General features: G+C 40.9%; 1 protein-coding gene across 1 annotated transcript; it reads left to right on the forward strand.

The window, feature by feature from the left end:
- The first annotated feature begins 268 nt into the window (after positions 1-268).
- Positions 269-6,980, forward strand: aoc2 (amine oxidase copper containing 2). The gene is made up of 5 exons (XM_084927131.1): positions 269-1,885; positions 2,820-2,938; positions 4,670-4,836; positions 5,598-5,730; positions 5,806-6,980. The coding sequence occupies exons 1-5, from the start codon at positions 313-315 to the stop codon at positions 6,094-6,096; spliced, it is 2,283 nt and encodes a 760-aa protein (XP_084783257.1). The 5' UTR covers positions 269-312; the 3' UTR covers positions 6,097-6,980.
- Positions 6,981-23,986: the final 17,006 nt, after the last annotated feature.

The raw sequence follows: 23,986 nt of genomic DNA on the forward strand, positions 1-23,986 counted from the left end.
CAGCTTATGTACAATGTTCATCTTTAAACTGAGAACAAAACCTGCAAAACCTTTTTTATGTAAAATGGTGAAATCTTTAAATACTCAGACATCGTGCATAAAATAGTCTTGTTTGTAGGAGGATTTGAACAGTAGGTCGATGAAACCGTTTCATTACAGCTCAAAGAAATAAGGAAAGAGGGGCTGGAGGTAATCAGATCCGTGCATAGGGGGCTGGGGAAACTGAAGAGGGTCGTTTCTCCTCTTCTAGATTGTGTGAGCAGTCCTTCCTACCCAGAGCGCATTCCTCTGCTCTCCCTCCAAGCGCGCATAATGGTAGAGGGAAAGATGAACCCTTTGGCAAAATGGGCGCTGGTCCTTTTAGGGCTTCTCTCCATTATTCTGAACATCGTCCTCATCGGCATCCACTCCAGCAGGGCACCCAAATGTTCCCGTGAACGCATCCACCCGCTGCGAGGGAGACATGACGACCGCACCCTTGTGTTCGCTGACCTCACCCGGGAGGAGTATATGAAGGTCCAGCAGTATTTACTCAAACAAAAAGACCTGGCTATATCCACCAGCCAGATCACAAAGCCATCTGAAAACTTTCTCTTCTTAATAGAACTGTCGCTCCCAAAGAAAGCAGAGGTGCTGGCTTACCTGGACGAGAAAGGCTCCAAACCGGTGAGAGAGGCGACGGCAGTGGTTTTCCACGGCGCAAAAAGCTATATCAAGGAATATGTAGTGGGACCTCTCGACAACCCAACATACCACAGAGATGTGACTAAAGAGAGGTATCAGGTGGATGTCCCCATTAATGCGCGTCCGGTCACCATTGGGGAGTACGTCTTGGTTTTTCGTTTTTTTGAAACCGAGATCTTCTCCAAGTTAGAGAAACTCCTTCGAGAAAGCTTTGGGGTAGACAAGAAAAAGACGCTGAACGGGTTCGAGCAGATGCCTCGCGGAGTTCGGTCCGGGGACAGAAAAACCTGGGTGTCTTTCTTCAGGGATATGAGTAACATGTACATCCATCCGGTGGGCTTTGAAATTCTGCTTAACCACGAAAGCCTAAACATGTCACAGTGGAGAATAGAGAAATTGTTTTATAACGGCAAATATTTTGACTCTGTAGAAGAACTTCAACGCGCATATGATAATGGGTCAGTTAAGAAAATCGTTTATAAAGAGTTGCCTGACTATGGCTCTCTCAAGCCCAGGCGCAAGCCTCTGCAGATCGGCCCGCAGCAGTTTTACTCAGAGGGGGCGCGATACAGCGTCAGCAACAACCATGTCCTGTACCTGGACTGGAGCTTCGCTTTCGGACTGAGCTCTCTGACCGGCATGAAGGTGTTTGATGTGCGTTTTAAGGGTGAAAGGATCGCGTATGAACTGAGCGTACAGGAGGCTATGTCGGTGTACGGTTCAGTGACTCCAGGGATGATTATTACCAAGTTCCTAGATTCAAGTATCGGCATTGGGCGCTTTGCCCACGAGCTCGTCCGTGGAGTAGATTGTCCTTATGAGGCGACCTACGTGGACACATACCGCTACATTGATGTCCCACTCCCGGTCAGGTTTAGAAATTCTATCTGCATCTTTGAGCACAACATGGGTCAGCCCCTGCGCAGGCACTTCGCCGACTTTTTCCACAAAAACTTTGGAGGAATGGCAAACAGCGCTTTAGTGTTCAGGACCATCACGGCTATCGGGAACTATGACTACATGTGGGATTTCATCTTTTACCAGAGCGGATCAGTGGAGGTCAAAGTTCACGCAACCGGCTACATCTCCTCTTCCTACCTGCTTCCCGGGAGTAAAAAACACGGACACCAGGTGGCTGAAAATGTCCTGGGCAACATTCACACGCACTTCGTTAATTTTAAAGTGGACCTGGATGTACTTGGTGAGTGATGTACACATTTAAATGTGATTTATTTATTTATTTTTTGACAAAACCGATGTAAATATAAAGCCTTGCAAAATTAAGCAAACAAGTCTGTTGTCAAAGGCCAGATTATTTGGATATATTCCCCCTTTATATAAGTCCCCCTTTTCCACTCCACACGGTCCTCTTTACTTTCTCTGCTGGTCAGAGTAAATGTTAGCCCTTTAAATATGGGAAATAATAGTACAAGTCCTTTTTAATAAAAGCTATATGCTCAAATAATTGATTCTATCAACAAGCAAAAAAAGAGTGGGGGTAAGCTACCGGTTTAGCTGATGTCACATTCCAGATGTGGAGGACGATTCCCCAAAATTAAAAAAACAAAACAGCAACTTCGTATTAGAATTTTCTGTATTATAGAAAAACAAATAAACCAAATCAAATCATATATAGTGTAGTGTATAGTATTATAGACTTTAGTTTACAGCCTCATAATAAATATGTCACACTTGATAAAAGTAAACATAAATCCATACAGGCAATAAGCTGTTTGCACAAGTGTGCCAAGCAGGAACACACACACAGACACAAATCCTACTATACATTCCACAGCACTTACACATTGCCCACAGAGTCCACAGTGAAAACAGATCTCCTCTGGTGTTTCTTACTGCAACCAAAGGCAATTTGTTTTTTACTGCTTATGTTCAGCATTACAGCTGCTTATGGAGCCACGATGCTTTTATGCACAATGTAAGTTTCTAGGCATCCTTACCTAAAGAAATCAGTTCCAGTCCTGTGTAATTCTTTTTAATCTCATCTATGTATTCCTCAGCCACTCATCTCGCTGAGTGTCCTCAGTTTGTAAATAACATAAAGACCACCTTCCACACATTCACTGAAGCATAGAAATGCAGAAAAGAAAAAACATTTTGCAACATTTCCTCTGCAGGTGTGAAGAATGTATTCCAGACCAAAGATATGGAGTATATGAATGTGTCACTGCCATGGATGCCTGATCACTACGCCATGATCCCTGAGCTGGTGGAGAAGCAGCTCAAAACAGAAAAGGTCTTCTTCATTTTTATTCAGTTGCATTTTTCATAACCTGCAGAGAATAGAAACAGCAGCGCACACGGGTCAGGAAATGTAGCAGCAGTGTGATGCAGCTGGCAACAAGGTGCTGGGTTAGAATCTCATTTCCTTTCCATGGTTTCCTCTGGGTTTCCAACGCCATTCTTCTTACATTAAACAGTCATCCTTATTGGCAGTTGGTGGAGTGTATTTGATTGGCTAAATATGGTTTTAGACTACAGCACTTAGAATTCAAAGGCATTTTTTCAGAGTGCATAAAATGCTGATGCCTAGCTTCCTTATCAACAGTTCTCAAAGATGCATTGCCAGAAATAGTGGATATTGAGTATGAAAGCATGCTTGTAGACCGCACACTGAGAGAAACCCATGTTACAGTTTTATAGTACAAATGAAATATATTTCCACACTCTTGAAACTAGAAGATTTAATGTTTTGTTTTCTCATTTAAAGAGAAAAGAGAGGGAAAGACAACACCAGTAATGAAAGAAAATGTCATGGTGGACATGTAACCACACTTAAATATCATTTGTGGCAGCAGATCATCCTGCTACAGTTTCCCATCACCTGCACAGACTCTGTGTTATACTGCTATTAACAACACAAGCTCTTGTTCTGCTCGGTGAAGTTGAAGTTGAGCCAACCCCAGTGAGTCTCCACTGGAGAATCACTGGATGAATGATGGGACCACTGGAACAACCTGATTCCAGTCTTATGCACAAATAAACAGGTGAAAAAAAGGTACTTAGTAGTTCTTAGTGTAAAACGGGCAGGGTTGATCCAGAAAGGTAAAAGAACACAAAATGATACACAGGTGTGATTGAGACTCAGGTGGGAACATTTAGGGTTGGACAGACAGTTACAAAGACAGCACACACTAATAATAATAATGATAATTATGAGCAGACTTGAACCTCTGAACATGTTCCTTAAACAATATATATGCTTATCCCGTTTTATTTTTTTTAATGTTTATTACAAATTTGAAAATGGGCCTTTAGTCTTGTTAAGCACTCTATATCCCACGTCTGCCTCCACCATAGAGTCAACAATGTTTCAGGAAGATTCAAATCCAGAATCCAGAACCGTCTTCCTTTTGTGCCACCCATGTGAGACGCATACAGAGCAAACTTGTCAGAATGTAGTGAATGTTTAACTTAAATAGATAAGGTAAGCTCTGCATTAGATTGCACATATAGGGATAGAAATGGGCTGTGACTGCACTCTCATGTGAATGTACTATGGCAATGAGCATGTTTTCTCTATATTTTTCAACCCTTTAAGTTCTGCCAAGTGCATGAGCTAGGTGGCATCTTTCTTTGTGAAGAAGCTTTAGTCTTAACCAGCTTAAGCCTGTAGCCTTTAAGTCTTAGACTTTGGAATTGGATTCATTCATTTCCACTGACTTTGTTTAATACTGTAAGGTTGTGTCATTTTTCAGGCTACTTCTCTAAAGGAACCGGTGTATCAGTAGGCATCAGCAAGAGTGTCAGTAACCAGGCTAGAGCAGAGTGTTTCCTTTAGTCTCTTTTTTATGGTTTTCTAGAAAACCATGTAATCAGGTCAATAAATAAAAGTGACCATAAGCTTTAAGATCTTTGTACTGGATCAGTCAGAAGAAGCCAGACTTAACCACTAATCATGCAGCAGATTACCAGGAGTCACTTGTTTTCACTTAAAAATAGACTAATGACCGTGACACCTTTGCAGGAAGCTGCCTTGCGTTATGACACCAAGACACCACGCTACCTGCACATTGCCAGCAACAAGACCAACAGGTGGGGCCATCAGCGCTCATACAGGCTGCAGGTGTATAGCTTTGCTGGGGACCACCTTCCAGAGAGCGAGGCAGAGGAGAAGGCGATGTCCTGGGCCAGGTAGGACTGAATGATAGCAAAATTAAAAAACAACAAATCAAAACACGCACATTACATTTTACTCATTGTAAATGTCTACTTTATCTTAAAGAAATAAAGCTAGTGAAACAGGTCATTTGAGTAATGGAACAGGTGGGCTTGGACAGCTGTGTAGTATTGATTTTATTTTTTAATATATACCCAAGTTAATATGTCATGACTCTGAAATTTGACCCAGTGCTTTTGAACTTGAGTTTTTCTGTTTTGCACGTTTGAATCCAAGTCTGCGGTTTTTGTGTTTGCTCAATGTTAGCACTACATTCTCGCATCTATTGCATATTATTGCTACCCTGGGGTAAGTATATCTACTGCATGACATCATGTTTTGTAAGGATGCCATGTGTCTGTATCATCTCTCTTCTGTTAGACCCTCTTACCCAAAGAAACATCAGCCAAATCATGTTTAATACCATCTGTTTTATTGGCTGGGGCTGTGCTGGGCGCTTGCTGGCTCCTCTGGGGACTCTCCCTAATCACCTCATGTGTATTTTGAGCCATCAGTTTTTCATACTGTTTGTTTTCCCGAGTATTAATCGCCACATGTGGATCACTGGAGTTTCTTATTTTGCTGTTTGGAATTTTCACCAGATAGTTTTTTGTTACTTTGCCTGCAAGTCATATTTTGGGTCCAGATTTGCCACTAAACGTGACATAATGTCACTTTGAACATGCAGCTAATATTGGGGTTTTCTAAGATGGAGTCCACGCATGTTTGCCTGCAGGTATAAGGTTGCTGTTACCAAGCATAAGGATGTAGAGCAGACCAGCAGCAGTCTGTACAGTCAGAACAACATCTGGACTCCAGCTGTTGACTTCAGCAAGTACATTGAAGACAATGAAAGCATAGAAGACGAGGTATGTCTGATAAACTAAACACAAACACAATATAACGGCACTCAATTAATTTACTTAATCGTGATTTGTCTGCAGGACCTTGTTGCCTGGGTGACCACCGGATTCCTCCACATCCCTCATGCCGAGGATATCCCCAACACCGTAACGGTGGGCAATGGGGGTGGGGTCCTGCTGAGGCCCCACAACTACTTTGATGAGGATCCATCCATCCACTCTGCGGATTCGGTGTACTTTGAGCCAGGCAGCGAGGACAGCTGTGAGCACAACAGGATGGCTTGCCTCACTCGTGACACCTGCAGCCCCAACCTGGAGCCATTCAGCTACCATGGCTTTGATGGAGTCATGAATTTTAATGACTGGAACTGATTTGTATTTTATTTATTTAAATTTTTTTAATTTTATTTAATTTTTTTTGCAGTATGTTGTGGAGCTTCTGAGGCCTGACAAACTCATACGTGCTTGGCCTTAAGTAATAATCATGAAGGCCATTAAAGTGTATAAGAAAGCTGTTTCTAAAGGTAAAGGTGCACCAGGCAGCATTTTATATAATATTCAGAATTTTTCTCTAAAGACACATTTAGTCACTTTTTTTTTACACATTTACCAGGAGTTAGACCTGACCACCCAGTTTATGTCATGTTTTTCAAATGTATTGAAAAGAGTTTTGCACAACCTTCATACATTGCAGTTTGCATTTGGTTACAGCTTGCATCATGCAAAACGGTGATGAAACATAAGAGACTATCCTGTTAGGCTGTAATAAGCCTTTGCATGTACAGTAGATCACGTGTCCTATATAGTAAGACCAGTGTCTATACTCTATATCTAATTACGAGTATAATAACAAAGTTGACTCTAACATGATGAATCTCCCAATGCCAGATGTCTTATTCTAAGCTGGTCTACAAATTACAGCTTGCTGGCTAACTAGCTATTATTGCAATAAGTTATACAGTTTTGCTTTGTTACATGGTAACATGATTTACTAATGGTTAAATATGCTACCATTTGACATCATATGTCAGTATTACGAGTTACATTAGCTGGTCAAATAATTTCTCAAGCTAGACGACTAGTATTTACATACATGACTTTTCTACTGATAATGTTTGCAAGCAAGAGCCACCGAAATGGAACTGTGAATATGTATGGTTATAAAATGTTACATTTATTTGCCTGCACAGTTTCTGATTTGTTTCACCTACTTTCAGTTATGATTTTATGAATCTGAATTAAAGGATTTGCTTTCATTGTTTATTTTATTTTTACCGCTTGCATGTCTTTGATATAGTTACATTTATCACTGAATACTAAAAAATAATTATAATCAGTAGACCCAAAAACCCAAGTGCAGAAACCTTGGAGGTAGAGTAAAATCCAGATATTCAAAAATCATTGCAGGCAGGATTCAGGGTAGTCAGTATAAACAACACAGTCAAGAGGTAAAGTTTATATAACACTCTGAAAGATCACACATGATAAACCCAAATAGGAACAAATAGGGTTATGACAACAGCCTAACTGTAAACTTATACGGTATCTTTAAAAAACACAATTTCCACAGCAGAAAATACTCACTGATTGTGACATTCAAAGAGAAATGTTTGGTGTTAATATTCAAGTAGTTTGTGGATGGAAATCTCTGGAAGAAAATGAATAGGACTTGGTTTCGACAAGGTGAGCTAGTATTTAATAAAAATAAATCAAACTGAATGTCCCAATGATGATTTTTATTTCCTCCTTTTATTCATATTCATATTTAAAGTTTTCTGATAACATTATATACTGAAAATGAAATAAAATAAATTATTAAGAAAAACAACAAAAAACTGTTCGCATAAATAAATCAAAGTGGATTTGAATTTTTAGTAAAAAGTTTAACCTAAATATGAACATGAAAATTAAACCTAAACTTTTCATAACTCAGTTTCTTTAAAGAGTTGTGGTAAACTATGACATCAAATCAAAACAAAGAAAAACGGGAATTTTGCAGTAATAAGTCAAAATGCTCCCAAATATGATTCTCTGGTTTTCTTCCTGATGATGGACTGCAACACAAGCTGTGATGTAAACACTGTAAACTGCACTGCCATGCTATGGCTCCAAGGTGGGACTACTAAACATTTGACTAAAGTTGGATTCAATCTGATGTTTTTCAACAAAAGCATTCAGAGGAATGTTTTTGTTGTTTTTTTTTAACTAAACTAAAATACTCTTTGTTTTGTTTTGTTTTGTTTTATCTGTAACCATTCTTATCAACTCTATCGCACACTCATACACACGCACAAAGATATGACCATATCCTATTCCAATAGGGAGGAAATGGAAAGCACATGTGAAAGTCAGAGTAAGTCAGTCTACACTGCAGAATTTATGGGAACTGCTCTAAAGGTTCATGTGCAGGTCAGTGACCGTATGAGCATGTACCCTGGTGAAGCTGAACATATGTTTTTCTGCTCCAGATGCACAAGGAAATGTTTATGTTTAAGTGCTCACTTTTTTGGCTCTCTTGGCTCTAGGACAGGAAAAAAAGGCAGGAGGGAGAAAATAGGAGGAAATATGTTAAAAGGGGGACTTACTTAAGTAAGGCAGCGACAGGATGTGAAGATCCCGAGGGAGAGCAGAGCAAAACAAAACTATAACTATGTAAGAGTAAAGGCTCTTGACTCTGAGGACCTTCCCATCAAGCAGATAACAATCAGGTAACCAGTTAACTAAGCACTTTGTCTTTCACACAGTTAAAAGTGTGGGTGAGAAACCCAAAATTCATCCAATGAAAATGTTAAAACTTAAAATGATTTATTCTGTCTTTGACTTTGGCACCAATGCACAAATAATTGAATAGAATTCAATTATATCTTGAAAACTGGGCGGAAACAACTTCCTTTTAAACTAGGTTCAGGGAGGGGCAACTTGTTCCAGGAAACAACATGAGCGCAACAGTTTTAACCCTTAATCTGCATTTATGTCTGACTAACTGGGGTTAGTGTCTTGCCCAGGGATATTAGGTATGGGATCATGGAACCACCAACCTTCTGATTAGTAGATGACATGACATAGAAGATGACTCTTTCTCCTGAGCTACTGCAACACCACAGGGCACATGTTCAGGACCCACAAATATCACATTTGACCTATATTGAGATTATCTTTATTCATCGTGATCATTCTATTCACGATCACGACCCTTTCCTAAACAGCACCAAGTATTATCCCTAAACTGACACAAAGAGTGGATAAAAGTATACAAACACATCAGATTTGAATGGGAAAAAAAATCATGCTGGATATATGTACTGATATATATGTGTTAGGAACAAAAGGATGCCACACTGTTTGATGGAAATAAAAATGATCAGTTTACCAAGGGGTAAAAAAAGACAATTGGAGAGCTTTTTCTTTTCGTGCTCCGTTTCTGTGGAACAACCTCCCTCAAGACATTCGGCAGGCTGCTCTGTGGAGGTTTTTAAAACTAAGCTGAAGACACATTTGTTCACCCTATCCTACATGTCTTAATTCTGTGGCTTTTAGTTTTTAAATTTTTATTGTTTTTAACTTGTATTGTGTCTTTTACCTGTATTGCTATGAATCGCTTTTATTTTATTTATCTCTTTAGTTGTACAGCACTTTGTTTGAAGGCGCTTTATAAATAAAGTTATTATTATTATTATTATTGTTGTTGTTGTTGTTGTTGTTGTTGTTGTTGTTATTAAATTCAGACACCCTGATACTCAAATTGAAAACAGTAGACGCAGGATGGTCTATTTTTCTGAAATTTCTTTGCAGCAACTGAAAATGGTACCCAGTAGTTTGTATGGCGCTGTGTGCCATTGTTGTCTAACAACACTGAGACACGTTCCTATGAAGATAACAGATTGCTTTTAAAAAGAAAATAAAATTGAACTGGAATCAGAAGAGTTATCATCATGCTGAAAGCACAACAAAATTATATGCTGTCCCATTCATGTTGGAGTAAAGTTTATCCATTAGATTTTTCCTGTAGGTAGCACAGATCACATGCTGGTGGAATTTGGGAAACACTATTACAGTCCACATCATTGAAGTCCCCCGCTATTATGAGTGTTGCTTCTGAATATTTATTCAGCTGGGAACTTAAGGCACTATGTAGAAGGCTAAGGGCCGTGTTAACTTTAGCATCTAGACCCACATAGCAAAATTGGTATGGCCCAGATCTGGCCCACACAGTGTGCTTACACATGGCCCACATACCGCAAAGAATGACGGCCCTTTGGTGGCCCAGATCTGGTTTGCCAGAGGTGGCCGGTACATGGGCCAGCACAAGGCCAGTTGCAGATACACTGCTGACCCTGTGCTGGCCCAGAACAGTTTCAGCTCTGGCCCCAGATGTCAGCCTAATGTGTACCTTAATCAAAGCATGTAATAACAACATGTGTCGGAACATAATAGTGCAAAAGTAACATGACGAAACTCTGTTCAGACAGTGAATGGACTGATTCTCATAGCGCTTTTCTACTCTCCCAGATTACTCACAGTGCTCTATAGAACATGCCACATTCACCCACTTTCTTTCTACACTCACAAACCTGTCAAACCTGCATTTGAAACATTGGCTACCATAGCAGTATAGTATTACAACATGGCATTTAGGTCTTCTAACTAAAATAGGAAAATACCAACATAAACAGTGGCATCTGGCTGACATACATGACACCAGTCAGTCAGAAGTGCCAGCTTGATGCCAGATCCGGGCCAGACCTGCTTGCTATGTGGGGAGCTATGAACATGCCCTTGAATAGCTAGAATAGCTATCTCACAGTGCAGGACAAAGGGTCTGCACTTGACTGTCTTCCACCTGTAGTTTTAGCTCATCCATTTTGTTCACAAGAGACTTATTTATTTTAGTAGGTGCTGGAGCCTGGAGGAGGCGGATTGGTCCAAGGCAGAGAAAGTTCTGGGCAGGCCAGAGCTGAGCAGAGTGGACAGCTCCAATTAAATGTACAGTCACACTTTCCTGGATGATTGAGAATGCATCAAGACATTAGCTCTTGTGGATAATGCAACGTGATATCTGCGATAAAGCAGGCACTGTTTCGGGTCATCTCCTGAGTCAGCATCCGAAAATAGATACTGACTGACCAGGGCACATCATGTCTCGCACACTAAAAGAGCTGTATGAGTTACTCGGTGGGAGGATAAACACAATTGGGATCGCGGGTTATACCCTCTGTTGTTTGAAGTGCAGAACATGCACCAGGCCTCCACGGGGGGGAAGGTCCCAGTCCGGTTAAAATAAAGATTCAGTACGTCCTGGACTTTAGAGCAAAGCTGCACATTTTGGGGAGGTTATTGCAAGAGAATTTGCTCGAGGCCCAATAACATCAGCAGCGCCTGTACAGTAGAGGGGCTACACTCAGGCAATTTTCATTGGGAGATAGAGTGCTTGTGTTTCTCCCTTCTTCTAGTTCCAATTTACTCAACAAGTGGCAAGTGGGGGACATTGACTATGAAGTGATCAGGTCAGACAGGGTAGGAGTCGCACAAGTATATCATCTCAACCTCCTTAAAGCATGGAAAGAGGCTGAAACCACATCTCTGGTGAGCCTGGTGAAGGAAATAGATGAGTTGGGGCTGGAGGTGTCAAATTCCACCATTCCTGCCTCCCTCCATTGTTTTGACCATCTCACACAGGTCCAGAGAGCGGATGTTGCCACGTTGTAACAGGATTTTGTTCAGACAAAATTGGCCGAAATGAGTTTAGAAGCATAGTGAGAGACTGGCCTGGCTGAAGGGATCTCGGCACATAACAATGCTCGCAGAGACACCCGTCCACAGGACGAGCTCTCCAGGAGAAGCCAGCTTGGAACCACTAGATGATCAGTGTCATGCATCCAGTGGAGCAGCACCCTGATGTTGGCTGACCAATAATAGAACAGAAGGTTAGACAGAGCCAGTCCACCTTGTGGGCGTGTCCTTTGCAGGATTCTCTTTCTTATACGTGGGTTCTTCTTGTTCCAAATGAATGATGATATTAGCTTGTCTAGAGAGCTAAAGAAATGTTTGGTCAGATATATAGGGAGGTTTTGGAATAGATAAAGGCAGCTTGGCAGCAGGTTAATTTTAATTATATTGATCCTCCCGCAGAGAGAGAGGGATAACAAGTTCCAGCAGTGGATGTCCCTTTTTCAGACTCTCCAACATTGGCAGGTAGTTTATAAAGATCTTTGTAACAGTTGGAGATCCAGATTCTGAGGTATTTAAACTTTTTATTGTTTATTTTGAATGGTATTAGATTAGATGGGATATTTTTTGCAGCTCCATTGATTGGGATGAATTCACTTTTCTGAGGATTTATTTTGTAGCCACATTGAACCAAATCTTTGCAGTGTGCTTAGTAGTTTTAAGGCGTTTGGGATTGGGTCAGTTATGAAAAGCAATAGATCGTCTGCGTAAAGTGAAACTTTGTATTCTTGGCCTCCTCTGATGAGTCCTGTGATACTGGTATCCTGTCGTATGGCTGATGCTAAGGGCTCTATAGCAAAGACAAACAATAGTGGAGATAGGGGCAGCCCTGCCTAGTGCCCCTATGGAGTTTAAAATAAGAAGAGATCGTATTATTAGTACGCACAGCTGCCATTGGTGCATTGTAGAGAGTTTTAACCCATGATATGGGTTAAAGCGAAAGCCAAATTTGCTCAAAGTATAAAAAAGGTAGTCCCACTCCACCTGGTCGAAGGCCTTCTCAGCATCAAGTGACAGTAGGGCTTCAGGTGTATCAGTTGAAGGGGGGTCATGGATTATACTTAAGACGCGTCTAATATTGAATAAAGAGTATCTGCCCTTGATAAAGCCAGTTTGGTCCGTGGAACTGATTGTTGGTAAAACGACCTTGGTAAGTTTTTTGTTTTTTTGTCACCCCTTCTCTCTCTTGTTTGTTTGTTTGTTTGTTTGTTTGTTTGTTTGTTTGTTTGTTTGTTTGTTTTCTTCCCTGGCAAGTGGGAGGGTGCGGTTTCAGTTTATAAGAAGTATGCTCTACTGCTTGTATAATTTCTTAATAATTTCTTGTCTGTGATTGTACAAAAACTTCTTTCAATAAAAAGACTTTGATTAAAAAAGAAAATTGGCTGAAATGCTGAAAATGCGCGTAATAGAAGAGTCGCACAGCACGTGGTGTAGCCCCATAGTTCTGGTGGTAAAGAGGGATGGGTCTATACGGTTCTGTGTCAACTACAGCAAGGTGAATGAGGTGTCACAGTTTGATGCTTAGCCCTTGCCCCAACACCGTTGGGCTCCTGGACAGGTTGGGCACAGCTCGCTTTTTCACATCTTGGATTTAACAAAGGGCTACTGGCAGATTTCCTTGGCTGGAGTCTAAGAAAAAAACGGCCTTCCCTAGTTCATATGGTTTTAGTTCATATGGTTTGTACCGATTTGTCACACTTCCATTTGGCTTGTTCGGAGCCTCAGCCACTTTCCAGCACCTTGCAAACCAGGTGCTGATGCTCCATAGGCCAGGGCACAGATGATTGTGGCAGATTGTCTCTCCTGCTAGCAAGGGTTGGGGGTAAGCTAGGCGGTAGGCTATGTCAGGTGATGGAGGCATATGGTGTCGTTCTACATATAATATCCCATAATGATGAAGTGAAAGATATTTATGTCAAATAATAATAAAAAACAAAACAAAACAAAATCATATATATATTCATGCAACCCTTTCCGCTTGGGTTACTTGCATAGTAGCATTCCAAGTCAATGAGAGCTTGGGAGGTAAATGTGATTAACTGATGGGACAATTTAACTGAGCAGATCAGGTGGGGAGAAACATTTTAAGTTGCACCCATCAGAATCCCTAACGGTGTTAATGGGCTACACCTTTTTCCCTGTGAGGGCCACGTGTCAACAAAATGACCTTTCTGGCCACAGGCAAAACTCTCACCAGCCCAACATCTTCTTCCCTGACCTGACGGGCTGAGACGGGCCCGTCCAGGCTGCACTGGCTCCTCCTCATTTGCCTGCGCGCTCTCATGCTTCTCCACTCCCAGGGAGGAGACTTTGCCCAAAAACATCCAGACTTTCCTCTATACTCGTGCATGTAGTCGTCTAACCTGATGCACATATTCATTAATTCATCTAATGTTTTTGGTAAGTCCTTTATTGCCAACTCACATTTCAGACTTTCATTCATTTGTTTGGCTACCACACACACCTTGTTGGTGGAGTGCTACATAAATGGCTGTCATTCTGGAAGATTTTCCTCTTTCAACAGAAAAGTCACTGGGACTTTGTTAGAGTGACCATGGCGTTCTTGATCACCTCCCTGATTAAGGACCTTCTTACCCTGATCACTCAGGGTAAGAAGGTCCTTAACCCTCTAAGAAGAGTCCTGGTGGTTCCAACCTTCTTCCATTTACAGATGATGGAGGCCACTCATCAGGACTTTCAGTGATACCAAAATCATTCTTTACCCTTTCCCAGATCTGTGCCATGATCTAATCCTGCCTTATAGCTGTATTGTCAGCTATTAGAACTTATATAGACAAATGTGTGGCTTTCCAAAGCATCCAATCCAATCCAACTTTATTTATAAGCACTTTAAAATAACCAGCACAGGATCAAAGTGCTGTACAGTAAATCAGTTAAGAATAATAGAATACAACAAAGAAGAAAAAATAAAACACATAATACATGAAATTTAAACAACCCTATTTTTAAAAGAAAACAGCATAGAATCAACTAATAAAAAATACATAAAAAATAAACTAAAAAACAGCATCTCACAAGGTGTCAGAGACCAGGGTGAAGAGACGAGTTTTCAGAAGTGATTTAAAAACAGGCAGAGGAGAGGCCTGTCTGATCTCTAAAGGCAGATCGTTCCACAGTTTGGGAGCTGCTACAGCAAAAGCACGATCTCCTCTAAGTTTACGCTCAGTCCTGGGAATGACAATGACAGCACGCTGAACAAGTGAAGTGCTGTGAATACTTTCCACATGCACTGTAGCTGTGTTTGTCAGCATGAAGGATCTGTCTCTCCGTGCAAGCGCTGCAATAGGCGAATGTCCTGTCTTTTCCTCTATTCCTCCTGTCGCCCCATGACACCTTTAACCAGCTCAGTATGTCTATTGTGTATTATTGTAGGGTCTTTATCTTACAATACAAAAATGCCTTGGATGACTGTTGTGATTTGGTGCTATATAAATAAAACTTAATTGAACTGAATGTCCCTGATGTAAATGATTTCAAATAGTGCCCACAAAATTGTGCAGGACAGAAAAAGCATTTTGAATAAAATCCAGAAACTCAAAAACTAAGCACTTTCAGTTAAGAGAACTCCTGAAAGAAGACGTTTAAACCTTACACAGAGTAGCACTCAGACTCAGCAGACCATAAAATAGGAGTGAAATGATTCCTACTCTGTTTTCTACAACATGCTGATTTACACACCCAGTCTCACAGAGGCATTGTGCTCCAGCATCCAAACATCTGGGACTTGTCAGAGCGCTCAGTACTAAACTAGGGGAGTTGGGTTTTTTTTACATATTCACATAAATATGTTCTCACGATGAACACAGAGCTGTGAGAATCCAGTACAACGGCAGATCATGGCAGGCCATAAATGTGGTGCTTTGTGCAGAAAACAGGAAGAGTTTCTGGAATCAGTTTAAATTAAAGGGAAGTTTAATGACCACTACAGTCGAGATTGTTCATTAATTGTAACTTTATGTTTGCTGGCATGGCTCTGTGTTCTCACTGCCTGTGTCCATACACCAAAAGCTGGAGAACAGCAGCACAATTCTGTGACAAAGAGGTGGTACTTAAGTCAAACGGACTGTTGGTGTTTTACAAATGCACAGGAACGAAAACAACTTAAATGATCTGTTCTATATTAGACACCAAATAGATGCCTAGAAGGATATCAGCTGATACAATAGTACCTGCTCTGGTGTTATAGTGCCCATACCCTGAGCTGGACTTCATAGCCTAGCTGAACAAGTCTTTTTGGCTTTTGGCTGTAGCTCAAGAGTTCTACTAGGAAGGTTGGTGCTGCTCCTGTCTTGATCCCGAATATCCGTGTGGAAGATACTAACCCTGTGTTACTCTCTGATGCACCCATTGGCATGTGAATGGGTGTGATGAGATTAGCGAGATTGTTTGTTCATTCAAGGCTCAATGTTGAAATCAGGGGGTTGTCTTCTTATGGGAGTGTTGGCAGTTTGATCTCTGACTGCACCTTGGGCAACAACTGAACCCAAAGAGGAGGAAATGTTTGGGAACATTTTCTATTGTTAAATCAAGCAGCAAAGATGGGAAAAAAAGATGTGACTTAGTGACATGAAAAATAAGAGCAAAAGTTGGGTAACAGAAAAGGTGACTATGTTTGATTGTGGCTTAAACTGCAATGTGTTTACATAGCAACACTTTACTGATTATTGTCTAACTTTAAATGTTATTGATAGTTGTAAATCATTTTCTCTGTGAAAACAAATATCAATAAATGCTCACAGTAGTGGTGGAAGGACCACTGCTTAAGATTCCTGTGAAATGCCAATGGAGCCGTTATCTCCAACTCAGAGGATTTAAAAGAATTTTCTTCCTGCTCCTTCGAAGCAGGGAGACATTAGGACCAGGACTGAAACTTTGCTCGTGCTGAATACATAGACAATTTTAGAGAATATAGTTTGTTCTGGACCCCCTGAGGTTATTACTCCAGCCTCTACTCAACACAGCCGACCCAGCCTCCTCCTGTGTCAGCTGGGAGCTCTGGAGCTCAGTTTCAGTGCAATATGTTGCAAAAGAGCCAATCAATAGGATGTTCCAACCTCCTCCTTTTGAACTTTAAACATGGTGTGGCATTCAAAGAGTTCAGTTTTAGTCTCATCTGACCAGACTATACTCTCCCAGTATTTCACAGACTTGTCTAAAAATTGTTCAGCAAACTTTAAATGCACTTGTGTGGTGAGCATGCATACAGGCCATGGCAGCTGATTGCATTACTTATTGTTTTCTTTCATTCTTAGTCTCTCTGTAGCTCTCCACAAGTGGTCCCTTGCTCTTGGACAACTCTTATGATAATTCTTTTTTACTCCTCAGCTTGAAAACTTGGAGGGAGCTCCTTGATGTTCTTTTCACTTCCATAATGTGGCTCCGTCGGTGCTCAGTGGAACCTTCAGTAGTTTAAAAATGCTTCTGTAACCAGTGCCATCAGAATGTTTTGTAAGAATAAGGTTGTGACAGTCTTGAGAGAGTTTTTTTTATGGGATGTTTATTCTGCGACTCCTTGGTAATAAGACACCTCTTATGTCTATATATAGATATTTCTATATATAGACCTGTATTTGCTCCTTTGTGTAAGGAGGAGCAGGATGAGTTTGTCCAGATCCATACAGCACGAATGTCTCTAACCAAACAACCAGAAACAGACTTCATCAGGGTGGTCTCAGGGCCTCACGTCCTCCACAGTGGACCCTGTGCTCACTGTCCAGCACCACTGAGCCCAACTGTGCTTTTCACATGAGCACATGTGGCAGACATGAAAGGGTTTGGAGAAGCTATGCATAGTGTTATGATAGCTTGCAAAGTTTTTTTAAACACCTGTAACTACCATAACCATACCCATTTGTTCAACTGAAAGAATTTCAACACTTCCTAGAGACTCATCATAACTCTTGAAACACAAAATATTTGAGCTTTCAGGAATAGTTCAAATATTTTATGATGAGTTAATGCTTTAAAGCCTGAATCGTGGAGTGTTTATTGAATTGCTTTGACAAAATGTTTTTCAAAATTAATTAAATATAAATTTTCAGATATGGGTTTAAGTATGATCATATTTTACATAATATTTTGCTGTACCAGTTTTGTTTATTTATTTTAGATTTTATTCCTTAAAAATCCATCCATCCATTCGCTTCTGCTTATCCTGGCTGGAGCCTATCACAGTTGTCATAGGGCAAGAGGCAGAGTACACCCTGGACAGGTCGCCAGTCTGTCGCAGGGCTAACACACAGAGACAGGCTGTATCCCGATTCAGGGTCTGCAGCCTTAAAGGCCGCATTTTAAGGCCAATTACGTCACAGCGACGCGACGAAGGCTGTCCCAATTCAAAGGCTGCTCAAAATGCGGCCCTCAAATGCGTCCTTCATTTCCCTGAATTTTAAGGATGGGTCTGTGTATCCTTAATGGCACAACATATCCCAGACTTCATAGCGCGGCGGTGGGTGAGGGCTGAAGCGGAGCGGCCGAAGAGCAAACATTTAAAAAGTAAGTACTGAATATGACGTCACTTATTTATGTGCGAATGTTTAATAATGAAGAACATTAAAACATTATTGTTGGCCACATGTCGGCAAAGTTATGTGACATTAGTGACGTTTGTACTTTCAGCGTTAACTTGGTTTTAAAGCCTTTACTTTAAAATATACGCCGTTCAATAGTCGACCTTAATCTTACAGAGAATGTGATGATTTTATGGATAATTAAAGTCAGTCATATATCCACAAACACAACAAGCTGAAAGTCAGTGATGCTGCTCGGTTTGCAGTCCTGAATATCACGGCACAAGCAGGATTCACTGCACTGTTAATGTTAGCTATGTTATATTGCTGCCTCTGCTCGGTGGTGTCGAGCCAAACGGACTTTAACGTGTGTTTGAACGAGCTGACGGTTCACTCGTTAAGCTGAAAGAAAGATGCTTTAATCACAGCAGTCACACATGTGTCCACTGGACCATCTGGGAACTCTTCTTGTTTAGCACTCGTAATAACACAAACACTAAATCCTCCTTCTCTGGTGCTGTTGTGTAGCAGTGTGTACACCTGAGACTGTCACCTGTCTGTCTGTCCTGCACTCTCTCTCTGTTTCTTTCTCTCTGATTGTGGAATAAAAGTATGAACATGTGTTTATAAGTTACACGTGTGTTTGAATCCTGCAGCTTATCACACATTTGATGTCCATGTGTGACGACTGCAAGTGTCCAGAGTGAGGACAGACTGAGGGACCCACTGCTGCACATCATCTGTGAGGCTTTGCACCCCTGATGATCCACCAGGACAAACTCAGCAGTGTGTGAGGAAGAGGAGGAGGAAGAGCCAGCAGCAGCTGACAGATGGAGAGAATAGACAGACTGTTCCCTGTTTGTGAAGGACTGCTAGGAAAGTTTAACATAACTGTCTGTCCTGAATCAGTCTTATTAGGTAATGTTCAAATAATGTGATCATCCAGTGTTTTCAGTGTGGGAGAAAGTACTCAGGGCCTTCAAGTTACACACTATGAAAGGCAGCAACAAGTTTAATGTTCAGAAACCTAAAGTATGTATCAGCAGCAGAATGGAGCTAAAATAAATGTTTGTTTCAGTTCTATGAAGCTTTGAGTATTTTGGATCAGTAGCACTGCAGACCCTGAATTGGGATACAGCCACAGACAACCATTTGCGTTCAGGTTCACTCCCACATCCACACCTATGGGCAATTTAGATTAATCAGTTAGCCTATCCCCACAAACTGCATGTCTTTGGAGTACGGAGGGAACCCACGCAAACTGCACTCAGATGGCCTGATGGCGGAATTGAAGTCTTGCTGTGAGGCAACAGCGCTAACTACCGTGCTGCCTTCCTTAAAAATCTATTGCGTAATTTATTTTGGTTTGTTGAGGGGGAAAAAATCAAAGTGATGATGCAGAAGTCTCAAAAACCCACAGATGCAGGAAACCTGGAACAGTAGTGAACCTTCACACGTGTGTGTCATGTATATAAACACAAATTAAAGACGATAAACAACATGACAACACAAACAATAATGACTTGAGGTGGAAGACTGCTGCCTCAGTTTTTTCAGCTAAAATTGTCAAATTTTAGAACTTCTTAAATCAGTTTTTCTGATTTTCTGTTCTAACTCAGTCCCAGAGAAGCAACAGATGTGGGGAGTCTTTAATAACAGCAGTTTGGTGAGGTCCCTGTTTGCTGGAGAACTGAACAGCAACAGTTTAAAAGGTCTTTTTCTGACTTATAAAGGGAGAGCTTTGCTTATGACACTTATAGTTTCAAAATAAAAGAACAGCTGAACACTCGCTATGCACAACAACACAATGAATATCTAATAAATAAAGATGTAAAACAGCAAGATTAATCCCCATGATTATTTCAACAGATGTCGTATTGTGTGTGTGTGTGTGTGTGTGTGTGTGTGTGTGTGTGTGTGTGTGTGTGTGTGTGTGTGTGTGTGTGTGGTTGATTTGACATATGATTTGTACTAAGGTTGTGAAACTCAAATGAACAAAACGTTATTACTAATCCAGTGCAGTTTGTGTCCAGCTATTCCACAAAGTGTTTCACAGCTTGATGCACTATGGTCCAGCAGTCCATTCTGAAATTTCTCAGAGTAACAGTGTGACTAAGGAAACAATGCTGCTCAGTTAGAAATGGTCTGTTAGAAATATTATTGTGAATCCAGTTTCTAATAGTTATAACAGCCATGAGTCATACGGATACCCATGAGAACACCTATCAGGTCAGGACTCACCTCTGCACAGGGATGCACTGATTAGCTAGAGTCATATCTAGAGCAGGCTTTCTTTGTCAAGATGAAACACAATTTCAATCCGCTCCTCACGTGTTAACCTCTTCGACATGTCAATGGCGGTGAACAAAGAGAAACTTGTAAATAACTCATGAAAGAATAAAGTTACGTTGAAACCAAGCACACCATTGTTTTTCTTGTGACATTACCAATAAGTTTGACGTGTCACATGGCCCTCTTCCTATTGAAAAAACAAAAGTTGTGTCCAAGATGGCCGACTTCTAAATGGCCACCATGGTCACCACCCATCTTGAGGAGTTTGCCCCCTCACATATACTAATGTGCCACAAACAGGACTTTAATATCACCAACCATTCCCATTTTATTACAGTGTATCCATATAAATGGCCCACCCTGTACATCTATTTACAACAAACTATTTACAACACAGCAAAAGCTTCCAGAATACAGATTCACACACAGCCACATGCACAGTTCGTTGGGAACAGGAAGTAGGCAGGGGGCGTGCCGATTGAGAAGGGTCCTCATTTATAGTCGCCTCTCCCAGTCCTCCACCAATGGTCAGCCTCCACCTGGAAGTCACATAGCAGCAATAACACAGGACACAAACTATGCCACCCTCTGGTGTGGCAGACAAAAAACACAGTACAAAAATATCCACAACACTGAATCATAACAGCTGTAACTAAGTTTAAGAATGTAATCCACCCACTGTTATCATCTTCAATGCCCTGTACCAACACAGAGCAGAGCAGCTATCTGAACACTACCCCAACAGAGGTCGATCATCTTGTTAATAATTTCACCTCCTCACTACGTACGACTCTGGATACTGTAGCTCCTGTGAAAACTAAGGTCTCTAATCAGAAGTACCTGACTCCGTGGTATAATTCTCAAACATGTAGCCTAAAGCAGACGACTCGTAATCTGGAGAGGAAATGGCGTGTCACAAATTTAGAGGATCGTCATTTAGCCTGGAGAAATAGTTTGCTGCTTTATAAGAAAGCCCTCCCCAAAGCCAGAACATCTTACTATTCATCACTGATTGAAGAAAATAAGAACAACCCCAGGTTTCTCTTCAGCACTGTAGCCAGGCTGACAAACAGTCAGAGCTCTGTTGAGCCAACCATCCCTTTAACGTTAACTAGTAATGACTTCATGAACTTCTTCACAAATAAAATGTTTATCATTAGAGAAAAAATTACCAGTAATCATCCCACAGATGTAATATTATCTACAGCTACTCTTAGTACCATTGATGTTAAGTTAGACTCTTTTTCTCCAATTGATCTTTCTGAGTTAACTTCAATAATTACTTCCTCCAAACCATCAACGTGTCTTTTAGACCCCATTCCTACAAAACTGCTCAAAGAAGTCCTGCCATTAATTAATGCTTCGATCTTAAATATGATCAACCTATCTCTTACTCTGGATGGCATTACCTTGGCCTCCAGTAACGCTGTGAGGAACCTTGGAGTCATTTTTGACCAGGACATGTCCTTCAACGCACATATTAAACAAATATGTAAGACTGCTTTCTTCCATTTGTGCAACATCTCTAAAGTTAGAAATATCCTGTCTCAGAGTGACGCTGAAAAACTAGTTCATGCATTTATTACTTCCAGGCTGGACGACTGTAATTCATTATTATCAGGAAGTCCTAAAAACTCCCTGAAAAGCCTTCAGTTAATCCAAAATGCTGCAGCAAGAGTCCTGACAGGGACTAGAAAGAGAGAGCAGATTTCTCCTGTTTTGGCTTCCCTTCATTGGCTTCCTGTTAAATCCAGAATTCAAAATACGGCCCTCTTCCTATTGAAAAAACAAAAGTTATATCCAAGATGGCCAACATCTTTATCCATATAAATGGCCCACCCTGTAGAACTGCAGTTGCACATATGCACTGCTGTCATTACAGGGTTTTGTTTTGGTCTTATTAGATTAAATGTGTAGTTAGGGCAGGATGAATCCTCCCTTAGTTATGCTGCAATAGACGTAGGCTGCCGGGGGATTCCCATGATGCATTGAGTTTTTCCTTTCCAGTCACCTTTCTCACTCACTATGTGTTAACAGACCTCTCTGCACTGAATCATATCTGTTATTAACCTCTGTCTCTCTTCCACAGCATGTCTTTATCCTGTCTTCCTTCTCTCACCCCAACCAATCACAGCAGATGGCCCCGCCCCTCCCTGAGCCTGCTTCTGCCGGAGGTTTCTTCCTGTTAAAAGGGAGTTTTTCCTTCCCACTGTCGCCAAAGTGCTTGCTCACAGGGGGTCATATGATTTTTGGGTTTTTCTCTGTATGTATTATTGTACGATCTACTGTACAATATAAACCATCTTGAGGCGACTGTTGTTGTGATTTGGCGCTGTATAAATAAAATTGAATTGAATTGAATTAAATGTAATTGAATAACATCAAGTTGAAGAAGCTGATAAGATGATAATACTTAAGTTGTGTTAGAAAAATGACCAACAACATTATCCACAGCAGCCGACTGGATTGTAGTGCCTCTTGTGCGTAAACCTCTCAAAGCACACTGGAAGACGGAGTGTTTCAAGAAATGCAGGCAGAATTCATGATAACGTTTTTCAAACCTGATGCATCATTTTGGTCTTCTGTTGCTGCATGGTCATTTAGTTTTGGATGGAACATGATGAATATTTTGCTCTCAACAGAGATATCCTTGTCCATGTATAACGGCGAAGAAATGAATGCACCCTTCTTGTTTACTTCATTTTGTTGCGTTTGTTTACCTGCTTTTTGTTGTTTTGTCTGTGTTTTGTGTTCATAGAAATTTTTTTTGAGATAGTTGAGATTCTGACATTTCTGTGGATACTGCACGTCTCTATTTAAACACCAGGCCTGGCAGCTTGCCATGTCAGCAGGCTTGCCAGGCCTGCTGACATGTCTCCTGTCAGCTTGCTGGATGAACAGTGATATGTGTGTATGCTGAAGAGATATCCACGCATCCAAAAAATTGAATCAAGATGAATGAAAATTTTGCAGCATGAGAAGCAGATGCTTTAACAAAGACAAATAAGAATTCAATTCTGAGCTCAAAGATTACCATGTTCACACTGATGTAATTGTCATAACTATCCTTCTTTAGTCATCCTGCACAAAGGGAATACTGGGTGGGACATCAAACTTGGTTGCTCAGACTGATCATACTGTGTGTCTTCCACTGCACACTACACAAGAGTACACCAACAGAACTCCCCAGGACAGAAAGTGACCCAGTACAATTGTAGAATTTTGACAAAACCACTTTGAGACTACTGTTTTCAAGTCACATAGTTTTGTGAGCATGGAGTATTTATTTGTAATTCAATGTCCTCTGTGTAATACGCAGTGATGCCAAGAAACATTTAGCAGCATCTGTTCTCTTGGCCACAGGGCTCAAATATTGTGTAAGACTAAAAACGTTCACTCGCTATGTTGCTGTGGAGGAGTGCTGCCATCTAGTGGCAAATACAGAGTCCTAAGGAAAGAAGGCATTTAAATATAACAGAAGAGGAAGAAGCTATGAGAATAAAGCCCTTTTTTGATTCATTGAATGTATAATTTTTGAAGAATAGGCGCAGACTGTATTCAGTCCTGTTACAGGTTGCTTTGTGCTATACCAGGGGTCAGCAACCTTTAACACCCAAAGAGCCATTTGGACCCAGTTTTCACGCAAAAGCAAACACTGGGAGCCGCAAATACTTTTTGACATCTAAAATGAAGATAACACTGTATATATTGTT

The sequence above is a fragment of the Perissodus microlepis genome, chromosome 4, assembly GCF_051167445.1.
Source record: "Perissodus microlepis isolate ML-2025 ecotype Zambia chromosome 4, ASM5116744v1, whole genome shotgun sequence".
Taxonomy (NCBI): domain Eukaryota; kingdom Metazoa; phylum Chordata; class Actinopteri; order Cichliformes; family Cichlidae; genus Perissodus; species Perissodus microlepis.

Bases quoted from the DNA above. Each gene is read 5' to 3' on its own strand.
- aoc2 (XM_084927131.1), top strand. From the start codon at position 313: ATGGTAGAGGGAAAGATGAACCCTTTGGCAAAATGGGCGCTGGTCCTT. The intron at 1,886-2,819 runs GTGAGTGATGTA...TTTCCTCTGCAG, and splicing joins AGTGGACCTGGATGTACTTG to GTGTGAAGAATGTATTCCAG. The intron at 2,939-4,669 runs GTCTTCTTCATT...ACACCTTTGCAG, and splicing joins AGCAGCTCAAAACAGAAAAG to GAAGCTGCCTTGCGTTATGA.